Source organism: Abramis brama (assembly GCF_963993115.1).
Source record: "Abramis brama genome assembly, chromosome: 4".
Lineage (NCBI taxonomy): Eukaryota > Metazoa > Chordata > Actinopteri > Cypriniformes > Leuciscidae > Abramis > Abramis brama.
The window spans coordinates 37385012-37397794 of record NC_139966.1 but is presented as its reverse complement, the minus strand read 5'-3'; the positions used below and the strand labels follow the sequence as shown (position 1 = coordinate 37397794).

Sequence of the window (12783 nt, the reverse complement as noted above, 5' to 3'; positions counted from 1 at the left end):
AAACAGTACGCGCTACGATATACGAGGTACGTACTGTAGTGTAGAGCCGTTATGAATCCCTGTTCATCCCCGCTGTTCACGCATACTTATTGATATAATAAAGATAACCCTTGTGGAATAAAGACATGTGCTCAGTTGTATTGAATGTGCCCTTGTAGTCTACTTTAAATTAAAAATATATACTTGTTGATTATATAATAATGAAAAAAGGCCACTAAAGTGTACTTAAACTAAAGGGAGTACACTTTGACAGATGTTTCTTAAAACTATTGTCAGTAGCTACAAATTGGCAGCACATTTAATCCATTTAAAAGACAACCGAAATAATTATGACATTACATATAGCCTACACTGTAAAAAAAAAAGAAGAAAAAAAAGTTGCTGCCTTAAACATCCAAGTTGATTGTACTTAAAAATGTAAGTCATTTCAACTTAAATTACATTAAACTGACATTTAAAAAAATGTGTTGATTCTTGTAACTTATAAAGAAATTGAAAAATGCTTAACTTGTTTTGATGAGTTAATGCAGTGTAAAAACATGTTGCTATAGCTTATTGATTATATAATTTTTAAAGTGTAAACATGTACTTAAGTAGGCCTATTACTTAAGAAAAGAAAGCACTGTTAATATCAATTTAAACTATAATACATTTTAAATTAATTTTGAATTAAAGTATGATAAAGTGTACTTCTTTTTCAAAAGGGACAGTAAATTATTATAAACTTATATTTGTGTACATTTTGATGTTTGAAGTTGTGATACATTTGTGTAACGTGTGTAGTAGGCAACACGCACGAGAAGGGAATGATCAAAATTGACTTTAATGACGGACGTAGGAGAACAGACAGAGGACTGAACAGAACAGGGAGCATATATGAGGGAGATAATATTGAACTAAATAAGACACAGCTGATAATCATAAGTAATAGAAACTAATAGGGACATGATCATAAACCTAAACTAAACAGCAGGAAAACAGAAACTTAAGGTAAACACAACAGAATATCAGTCCGAGTACGAGACTGTGACAGGTTGGTTTGGGACTGGTTTTGGGGTTGGTTGGATAATTGTATGACTATTGTAAAAAAATGTTCATAGCCTATAAAATAATTTATTAATCAGAATTCTGAATTAAAGAATTTATTATGAATTGTCATATGTTAATACAGCAATATCACACAAGCAAGTGTTGTTATATCAGCACTGCTGTGAGTGCTGCAGGTAATTACATAGCCGTGACCGGTATAATACATGTAATGTCCTCTGATTTTTATGTCTGAAGAGTGTTGCTTTCATGAGTCACAGACTGAAAATAAACCAAGAGTGTCAAATGTGTCAAAACAAGAGAAAAAATATCAGAATAACATACATGGACACAGAAGTGTTATCTGAATGACTGCCTGCCCTGCCATGCCCCTTAAATGTTGATATGTTGATAATGTTGATATGCCCCTTAGACATGTTAAAACATTGCCCCAAATGTGGCACATCAACCCCCTTATTTGATCCACACAGAAACCGCTGCCCCTGGACATGAGGATAACGTAAGTTCACTGGACAGGAGAGTTCACATGGTAATGTTCTCTTCTCCGAATATGCCCATGTAATTTTAACCTAATGAACTGCATGTGTGGCGCGCTGTTTATTCTTTAGGCTAATATTCCATTGTAACTGAGCTTACTGCAATCTCATCTCTCAAGAAAGTGTAACATATACTTTCATAACATAACATACTTTCATGATAGATGAGATCAATCACGAGTAATCGGTTTGACAGCACTAAGAAAAGCACAAGTACCAGCTGAAAGTAAGTTAAGCTGTACAAGTAAGCTGCTCTTAGCAACTGCTTTCTTCGCGGAAGCTTTGCGTTTAAAGGGCTGTTAAAATATTTCTACTTGGATCATATTTCATATCTAATTATTTACTTATGTGGCAAGTAGCCGTGTGTAATAATGTACCTCCGCTTCGCGTCAGGGTCCTGATCACCCTGTCGGGGTTTATTCTGCGATAACAACCGACTGGATCTACATTATCCCTTACTTAAAGTTTATTATATTCGTCTTAATTATTATATTTAAAATGCTGATTAAATTAGTTAGAAATCCTGGTAAAGATACCAGCGTCCAGAACACAAGATATGATGGTGATCAGTAGTGCTGGTCAACAGGGATGAGATTTGTTGGTTACACTTTATTTTAAGGTGTCATTGTTACAGTGTAATTTTATATTTAAGTACTCAGTAATATCCTCCTGGGACCCAGGAATAGACTTTTGTCTACTGTAGTGGACATTATATTTTAGTGAATTTCTCTGACATCATACATGTCACATGTCACAACCTGGGTGTCCTGTAAAGAGCACATTCAGGACTTTTCAGAGACACCAAATGTTTGGAGGTTTCACCATGAAAAACTTCTCCTCGGTCTTTAAAAATGTCTGACATTAATTTAGTGATCAAATGTAGGAAATATGATAATATATTGTAATTATAATTTAAATCGGACTACTTTTCAAATTGTATTTCATAAACCAACATCTCAGGAAAATGTTATGGGGTTTCAAATAAAAAAAAAATGACTTTCTGTTACAGAACAGGGCATTGATTTCATACAGGTCCACTGTAAAGGACATCAGGACTTAAATCAGGCATTTTGGGAGACACAAGAAGTGAATATGGAAATAAATTATACATCAATATTCCTATGAAATATTAGATATTATTATTAAAATGTTGCCAATTATTACTCCAATTATTACACTTCTTTTTTCATTAAATGTTGCTCCAAGAACACATTAATGTGCAAATTAGATACAGTGAGATACATTGCATTGACTGGGAATATTAATTTATGGCCATTTTACCCACATATTGCATAAAGTAAAATGGTGTATCAATTAATTCCATTATTTCTTTCATAACATAGTTGAGAATCCTCTTTATACAAATTTTGGTTAAAAAAATATCCTGAAACCCCATAATTTATTGGTGATTGAAAAAAAAATCCCATTGTTTTTGCCTATACATATAATTTCATGTCATAACAACTTAGTCCTGGTGCCACTACAGAGGACATAGCATAATGTATGAATAAAATATTATTTTTCAAAAATGTTTTTTTACCATTTGTTTCTTGTGCTCTAAACAATGTGATGACATGGAAAAAAACTAAATTCAAAACCCCTTTTTTTTTCTGGGTCTCAGCAACTACATGTAGCCTACTTACTATAGGGTTAGGGTAGGATTAGGGTTTGGTTGAGGGTTAGTTGCATGTAATTATGACTAATTAACAGTTAATACTATGGTAAGTACGTATAACATATGTAACAAGGACACTGTAAAATAAAGTGTTACCGATTTGTTTAATATTATAAAAATATTTTGCTAATGAGAAACATACGAGACAAAGTTGATGCTTAAATAAAATAAACTTTTCCAAGTTCTGCAAATAAAACCTCCAAAAAGAAAGCAGGGATGAGATATGAAACATCAGTTGCACTGGACAAAATGACACACTATTAACTAACTTTCCATTGGCCTAATTAAAAAGTACAAGTTAATTATCCAGATTACATGAGTCACACTGGAACTCAAGCTCTCATCTCCTCTGTCTAGTCTGTGTACGTAATGGATCTGATGGCCCTGTATCTCAGCCATATTAACTGCACTGAACAGCGGCTGTAGCCTTTAACCTCTTTGTGGACACCTACGTCATTATGACAGATATATCAACCGCCAAATTATCCGTGACCGCAGCCAATCCTATTATTTCCTGTTTTATTAATACAGGAATCATCCTGTTTGATACGCTGTTTGATACGCTTAGATCAGAATAGAAATGATGTCACACTGGAACAAAAACATATTTCGTACAACGTCAGGATAATTAGGATGTTCATTTTAAGAGGAAATTATATGAAGTGCTTCAGTGTTGACCATAAAAACACATTCAGGTCATATTTCACCTCAAAACCGATTGTTAACATTGTGATATTATTTTAAATGCATTTGATTACACTTTATTTGGTAACACTTTATTTTACAGTGTCCTTGTTACATATGTTACACATACTTACCATAGTAATAACAGTAAATTATGCATAATTACAACTAACCCTCAACTAATCCCTAATCCTATACCCTAACCCTATGGTAAGTGCATTTAGTTGATTAATATTACTCAGCACTTAAATATATAATTACACTGTAGCAATGACACCTTAAAATAAAGTGTATAGCCCTTTTTAAGGTGATATAGTTACATTGTACTTTCATAAGTACTGATTAATATTAATTAACTACATGTACTATAGATTTATGGTTAGGTTTATAGGGTTTGGGGTTACACTTTATTTTAAGGTGCCATTGTTACAGTGTAATTATGTATTTAAGTACTGAGTAATAATAATTAACTACATCTACTTACTATAGGGTTAGGGTAGGATTAGGATTTGGTTGAGGGTTGTAATTATGCATAATGTACTGTTATTACTATACTAGTACGTGTAGTAACGTGTAACTAGTCACCTTAAAATTAAGTGTTACTGCACATTTACACTAATTCTCTAATGTGTCTTTGGAGGTGTTAAAACATATTTGACAAACTAGCTATATATATATATATATATATATATATATATATATATATATATATATATATATATCATGACCACAAAAACATGGTAGTATTTTTTCCAATATTTTTAGTATTTTAAACATAAATTATGTTCATGACATTTATTTCATCATTACAGATGCCCATCTTGTGGACTGTGTGAAAATGTATTGCTGAAACTTTCATTAGGCTTTACCTGTCCATCTCTGTTGCTGATGATGCATCAGTCATTATCTGAAATGCCACTGATGTATTTTTGTGCTTGATTGATTCATGTGTATTGCGGCTGACCCTTCCACATTTATGTATTTCATCTATTTCTGTCTCTATAACATCTTTTTATCAGAGCAGCCACAGAATGTGTGCGACTGCTCACACTGGTGGACATTCGCCATCAAAGAGAAGAGGAAAAATGAACAGGATATTTTGATGTGATTGCCAGTTCAAACATGTGGACAAAATGATAGTCGCTGATAATGACAAATGTTTTGTTTTAGAGTTGGCTGCGATATTGAAACAGGTGTCAAAAGAGAAGACATTTTCACTCTAACTTTTTTGTGCCAATGGTGCATTTATTTTATTTTATTTTATTTTATTTTATTTAGTGTGTGTTTAATAAGCACTTTGAAATTTAAATATCTCTGACATGTACACTCAAAACAGCATTTTTCTCAATTAGCTGAATATAGTTTGCCATTATGCAAACTATATTCTCAAATTTGTTTTTAGGAATCAAATCAAAGTTATATTTTTAAAAAGATAATACGTTCATTTTGCATAGGACCTTTCCACATATTCCACAGCATTAGAACATAAACCATTGGCCCAATTATATGCATTGTATGGATTATTAAGATGAAATTACCTCCTCTTCATATTTTAAGACACAATGAAAATTTAGCAATGGTGATCTATAATACGCATTTTTCAAAAACTTTCGCCAATGACCGATTTCTAGATAAAGACAATATGAACGGAAACAATATGCTCGGTTAAAGTCTTGTTTTAGATCTTCATCTTTAGCTTTGAGCGAAATTTAAGCTAAAATTAAGATACATTTTTGTCAAGGTACAAGAGCCAAACTGTTTTCTGTTACTGTTTTTGTACCTCCTCCGTTTTACCATCAGCACATGTGTTATAAGCAAGAATCTGCAGGGTCAGAGGTCTATTATGACCTAGATTGGTGCACAAATTGAATGTATTTTATGGCTATAATAGCCTACAGTAATCAATGTGTACAACCACTTGATGTTGGTGTGCATTAGCTTATCTGTGTGCTCATCAAAACAGAGATATAGTGAAGCTGCACATCCAATCAGATGGTGTAAACAAAGTTCTAATGGCTAATGGTTGTGGTATATTTAACCACATTTGCAATACATGGTACTTTATCAGTGTCTGTTAGGGGTTATTTATAATTTAAATCTTTAACAAAAATGAATGACTGGTTTAAAATGACAGATTTAAAAGATAGGTCTTTCTTGCTGTATTGCTTTGTAATTTGGCTAGCAAAAATAAAACAGAAAAACATGTAGACTATGGGTTTATTGACCTTAGTCAATTATAATGACATAGAGCAGAAAAGTGTGTTATCATTTTTGGCTTTTATTAGAAAATAAATCATATGTCAATTCTCCTTTGCTATTCATGCACTTTTTATAATACATTTTATTCATTGGCCATCATGATACCATGTTGCAAAACACTATATGTTGTCTGAAAACCTTAATGTCATGCAAGGTTTTCCAGAAACTAAAAATGCTGCAAACATTTTACACCAAAAGGCACTGGCTTTTGTGTACACTGAAAAAAAAAAAAAAAAATGCTATAATATACAAACAGAATCATTTTCATCATTATCATACATATTACATTTATTTTACTATAGGGGAATGATTCTCGCTTTGGGATTCCCAGGTTCAAATCCCGGACGAGCCCCCGATTGTGTTGCCATTTGAACTATAGGGGCAGGTAAATAGGTGACTGCTGCAGGTCTCTCTTTCCATAAGTGTTGGATCCAACGTTGGTTGGCGCATAGACGGTGCCGATGGTGTTGCTGGATCGGATGAGAAAATCTGCTAATCTCTGAGTAACGCAGGTAGCTGTATTACACCTCCTCTTTTCCATGTGATGACTGTAGGGTAGGATAGAAGGGTATTCAGTTGTTAGTCGTATGCCTAAATAAATTACAATTAATTCCCTTACAAATTTTTTCACAATTAGTCACCATGAAATCAAAATTGACAATTCTTGTTTTTATGGAATATTATTAATGATTTCTCTGACGACATTTACTGGCGTGATGGTGGGGCAACCAGTCACTCACATGAGATAACTACAAACTCCAAAGATTCAATCAATTCCCGATGGACAAAATCAAATCCAGCCCAACATTTTTTCTTGTTCAAGAAGCCGTTTCACTTGGATATACTTCACAATAGGTAATAAAAAACTATCGCAACTTCCGTTTCATGCTGACAGATTTCGCAGGCAAATAAGGTCCATTGTCGTTTATCTATAGTGTAGTGATGAATGAAATACGAATCACAGCTCATACAGAAGTCACTCTCATTCCAAGCAGCTTTTTGTTAGTGTAGGTTGCAAGACCTTTTCGCCTGATTTTCGCCTGATTGCTTGGATTCCTATTGAAATGACTGAATTTCGACAACGAAAATTTGTTGAGTAACAGCATAAATGTGACTGCGGCATAATGGGTAATAATGACTAAATAACATGAATCAATGAAAATAGTCCCAATAAAAAAAAAAAAATTCAATTCAATTACGAAATAGTACATTGATGGTACTACCTACAAAAATGGCAACATCTTAAACAATGAATCATAATTGACACAATTAATTTTGCACAAGTACCTGTTCACTGCTCTGAGACCCCTTGGGGGCCGTGGCCTTGTAAAACTCACAAAGGGATTGTCAGATAGATCTGTAACCAGCCATCCATCGGCCTCTTGCAAGTCATCCGGCTGCTCATTGGACGAAAGGGAGTACCTGTCGACAAGAAGAGTGCCACAAAGCACCATCTCAATAAGAACTGCTTATAGAGTGCCACTCTCCCTAACCATTACAATCTTCTGAAGTGGAGATGTGTTGCAAGTGGATCATTTGGGTCCCCTGGTCATATCACTCTCACACACTTCTACACACTTGCAACACAGGTGTTACATCTCAAAGATAGAACAAATAATGTGCTCTCTCAAATTGAAAATCTTTGGTCAGGTAACCTAAAATCTGTTTGATGTGATGCCATCACACTTGCTATAGAAGAATCTTTCAGTGAACTGTTCTTAAAAGAACCATTTTTCTTAGTGTGAAGAATAGTTTTAAAATCTAAAAAACCTTTTTCCACTATAATGAACCTTTTGTGTAACATCCAGGTTTCAGGGATGTTAAATGTTCTTCATGGAATCATCAATACTAATAAAGAACCTTAATTTTTAGGAGTGTAACATTAGCCAACATTATTAAATTAAATTAATTTAATTTAACTTTCACATTAAAAAAATCTATATCAATTGACTACATTTAGACACCAACAAAAGTCAAATGTAATGGTCAAATCAACTAGAAATACAGCTGTACATTTTTACTTGTACTTACCAGTAAATAGTTGGACACTTAATCTTTCTTATCACTGATTCCCACATTTTATAATATTAGTGTCATCAAAGCTATAAAATTACACAAACAGAAGTATGGGAATTATTTAGTTGCCATGTAAAAAAAAAAAAAAAAAAATTAAATATAGATTGGCTTCTTCAAAGTTGCCACCATTTCTGCACACCTTGCTTTTCTTTTAGTATCCGCTCAAATGAATGTATTTAAAAATGAATTTAAATTAATTGAAGGGTGCACCATTGAAATTCTGGCCAATAGCGATAAGAGATCAATTCATTTTAATAAATGATAACTAATAGCTGATATTATACTACTTTCTTGCAGGTTATGTCTGCAAACTATGATGATTCATGAACATGTCTTCCAAAAGGCAAAATCACAGTGAACTGTAAACTGGTCACTCACATCTGATTGAAATGTTGTTACAGGATAAACAAAGATGTTGATCCAGGAATGTGTTGCATTTGGTAAAATCACATTCTGCCTGTCTGCACATATGCACACCATGTACTGTACATTCATGCTCTTAAAGCACAAGATCAGAAGCTTCTTAAAATCATGAAAAACCTAAATCCAAACGTTTGACTGCATGGTAGTAATGTTATCATTACAGAACAAATAATGTTGTGGATGATTATTAATATCTTCATATACACAGAAATTGTAAAAATACATAACCTGCCATTTTTCTCCTATAGAGCAACTTCTACCCGATTTAACCCCTAAATATTAATTTGACTTAAAACCAGTTTAGTTAGATGTTATCATTTTTAGGTTACCGTTGTTTTTTTTATTGTTATCATTGTACTCATTAGACAAATATATTACATAAATAGGATATATTAAATATTCAGTAATTTCTTTATTCTAAAAAGTAAAGCATTCAATAGACTACGTTTTAAAACGTTTGCCAGATAAAACGTGTCAGCCTATGATATAATTTGAATGAACTTATTTTAAGTGAAATATATTATCTATTATATTACAATATTATATTATATTATTCTAAATCAGCCTAATTACATTTGGTTACACATTTTTAAGGGTTGGTTAGGGGCATCCTAAAAAATAGATAAAAAATCAGATCAAAAATACATCCCAACACCTAACATTTTGACTTTGTACAATGAGTTAGAAGACATACCTGTTGTGAGGGACTGTGGCGACACAATGCAGCATCACGAGGAAGATCAGGATCTGGGAGGACAGTTTCAGATGATGCATGGCAGACTGCAATACTTTCAATGTTCTTGGGCAAAAGACATGGGGAAAAAAAGAGCATAAGCATGAGTAAAATTGCATTTCAGATGAGTAGAAGAGTTATTGAGCCTAATGATACTACAAAAAGTTTCCAGATATTTCACTGAAAGAGTAACAGTACTCACTTCCAGCGGTTTCAAACCAGTGGACAGCAGCTCCAGAAGGTGCTGGCGATGTCTCTGTTTTTCACACAAACACTCACACCACTCCATTCGCTCTGTTATAGGCTCCTACCCTCAACCACTTGTGACATCATCACACTCCTCCAAATATAGCTCTCAATTTACAGCAGAGATCAGGGGTATATGGAGAGGGGGGTTAGCTTGAAGAATTCAAACTCACAGAAAGGGTCAAAAGCGGCGTTGACGCTTGTCATGACGTTCGACGTGGACATCATCATCGACAGCCTTCACGTCAAAATGTATCGAATGACTTTGAGTAAAAAAGTCCTTCCTGCAATGGAAAAACAAGTACTTTTTGCTCATGTTAATGATTGTTTCTGGAGAAAAATCAATTCTATACCTGGAAAAAACTTCTAAATATTTTAGATGTTGGGTCAGGCCTTGTTTTCCTTTTTGTTCTTGTTCATTCAATATGCTTTAAAAGTGCCAGACTTTGTTCAAAACTTGTAGCTCAATATTTTCCCTTTCCCAGGGATTCAAGTATAGAAATGACTCACTCTTTATTTTAAGTCAGAGAACAAAAAGAAGTTTCAGCCAAAACCCACAAACATCCACAGCAGATATGGCATGACATCTAACAGACTGGATAAAGTTGAATTATTTAGGGATAGCAAAACTCACTACTACCATGTTTGTCTGTGGTTACCAGGGCGTTGCTATGCTGTTGGTGTTCTGAATGTTTTTAACACATTGCTATGTGGTTGCTATAGGGTGTTCTTGTTACTTCTGTAGTGTCTTTTAGAACATTCAGTACTCAAGTAGTTAGCCAACACTACAAATTATAATTTCTAAATGTTTTGAGTTGCAATTTATCATAACAAACACCATTTGTTTTGTAGACTTGTACTTACATTGATCCAACCATAAATTAAGACTTGATTTTGCCAGTGTTTATGATCTTACTACACGGTTAATATAGAGTATACTGTAGGTGCAGTACAAGAACTGTGCCAAACATGTTGCATGCTGGCCTAACAATATCACCCACAGTTGTCTAAATAAACATGATGGTCAGCAGTCGTTCTTTGAAATATACCGCCACCATGTGTTTCAAACCACCCATTGCATCAGACTGAAAAAACTGCAGATTACAGATTAATACATATGTGAAGTACTTGTACACACTGTATCACACACGCGCGCGCACACACACACACACACGCACGTATGCGCACACACATACAGGGTATTTTGGTTTTCAATCTGTAAATGTCATATAAATGGTATAGATGAAGGCCAAGTAGATGGATAATAGATTTCCAGGCACCTGGCTAATAAAAATAATATAATTATATATATTTTTTGTTGACATAATCAGAGCTGTAGTTAGGGTATCCAGGGCTCCGAGATTCATCAGCAACTTTCTCCCCTCTAGCAATGGCCCTGTTCATAATAAGTGTTGCAGTTCAACTGTTAAAAAAAAGAAGAAAAAAAAAAGAAAGAAAAAAAAAAGAAAAGAAATCTAATTCAAAGTTCATTATCCGACCACTCAGGAACATACCCAGAGCCACAGGCGGAATAGACGTCACTCCTACATATAAAGTATAAATATTCAAATATAAGCACATATTTAGACAGCCAGAAATAAGCTTAAATGAAAAAAAAAAAAAAAACTCTAATGTAACTACGCCTGAGTAATCACAGCAGCTGTCATCTATGAGAAAGTTGGTCTTGGATGCACTTTGCCCTAATGCACTAATAGGCTTGCCAGTGTTATTCTAACTACCTGCAAGATCCCCTTTATGACATGCTATAAAACAAAGTGTGCTTTGTATTTTATTTTTCTGAATTTTGTAAAATATATCATATGCTTTTCCATATATAACTATGCATTACCGGACACAAGCTGTTGAACAGTATTCTGGGTGTCAGATGAGCATGTGGATCTCACTGTGAAATGATCAGCATCATTAGTGTGGGCGGCAGCTGTATTGTACTTGTACCTGTCAGAAAGAAAAAAAACGAGGATTTTTATTAATCCTCAGTATATACTAAATATGAGTATGATGTGAAGCTTGTTTTTGTCTTATGTATTACTTTACTCTAAATTACATTAAAATGCAATTCACGTTATCACATACTCAAAAACACCTCTTTTATGATATGATGTTTTTAATTTCTGACTTTTTTGTGAGGCTGTTCAGTCATAGTACAACTGATATAACTATTCTGATATGTTTAAAATTGATTTTTAAACTCACTGTCATGTAATTAAATAAGGTAAATCCATTAACAGTTCCCTGTCAGTCAGTCATGTATGTTACATCAGAACGACTGACGTGTTGGGATCTCGCTTGAGAGCCCAATCACCTTCGAGTGGTAACACAACAAGCCAATGGACATTGAGATTTGCATCGCAAACCATTCCCAGTGACACACTGACACGGGTATACAAAGAAGTGTGCAGCTCATTTAAGCTTTCGCGGTCGGTGAAAGGGAGACCAGGAGGGGCAACCTGGAGATGGAGGAAGCTGCTCTTCCCCCGGAGAAGGCCCGGGCGAAGAATCTTTTGTTTTGTCAAAATTCTGTTCCGTCGCTGGCCTCACGGTCAGTAGTATGCAAATTTTCAACAAAAGAGCAGTTTGCTCAATCTCTGCTGAGCTTTGCCACTCTCATCCCCCTCTTCTATCGGCAGTAGACAGGAGTCTGCGGTTCGAGGACACAACGCCTTCTCATGCGTCTCCTGCCATTCCCTCATGGGAACCATGGAGACAGGTAAGTGTTGCACCGCACAGTTGGTCCCCACCCTGTGCTCCACTTCGCTGCCCCATTGCGGGTACATCTGTATTCCCACTGGTTCCACTTGCACGGTGTCTGGGAGCCTGGCTAGTGCTTCCCAGCCCATCTTGCTGGCTCACTCGGACGATCAGATTTGGCATTGCGAATCAGATCGCCCCATGTCCCCCCAGGTCCAGCGGCATCCGGTTTACTGGCATACAAAGCATACAAGGATGCTCCTGTTCTACGTACAGATATCGCAGTCCTACTGGTGATAGAGCCGGTCCCTCCAGCCGATATAAAGTCAGGGTTTTACAGCCCTTACTTTATTGTACCCAAGAAAGGCGGTCAAGAAGCTGATGCAGAAATGCAT

The 12783-nt window shown here is 34.9% G+C and overlaps 1 protein-coding gene across 1 annotated transcript; it reads right to left on the bottom strand.

Annotated features, from left to right (window-relative positions):
* Positions 1 to 6220: 6220 nt before the first annotated feature.
* On the bottom strand, positions 6221 to 9702 carry iapp (islet amyloid polypeptide). The gene is made up of 4 exons (XM_084111621.1): positions 9636 to 9702; positions 9395 to 9499; positions 7489 to 7623; positions 6221 to 6749 (listed from the first exon to the last, which is right to left on the bottom strand). Exons 2-4 carry the CDS (start codon positions 9472 to 9474, stop codon positions 6575 to 6577), a joined length of 390 nt encoding a protein of 129 aa, XP_083967747.1. The 5' UTR covers positions 9475 to 9499; positions 9636 to 9702; the 3' UTR covers positions 6221 to 6574.
* Between the last annotated feature and the right edge of the window lie 3081 nt (positions 9703 to 12783).

Bases quoted from the DNA above. Each gene is read 5' to 3' on its own strand.
- iapp (XM_084111621.1), bottom strand. From the start codon at position 9,474: ATGCATCATCTGAAACTGTCCTCCCAGATCCTGATCTTCCTCGTGATG. The intron at 7,624-9,394 runs GTATGTCTTCTA...TCTTGTCGACAG, and splicing joins GCCACAGTCCCTCACAACAG to GTACTCCCTTTCGTCCAATG. The intron at 6,750-7,488 runs GTACTTGTGCAA...CCTACCCTACAG, and splicing joins GGTCTCAGAGCAGTGAACAG to TCATCACATGGAAAAGAGGA.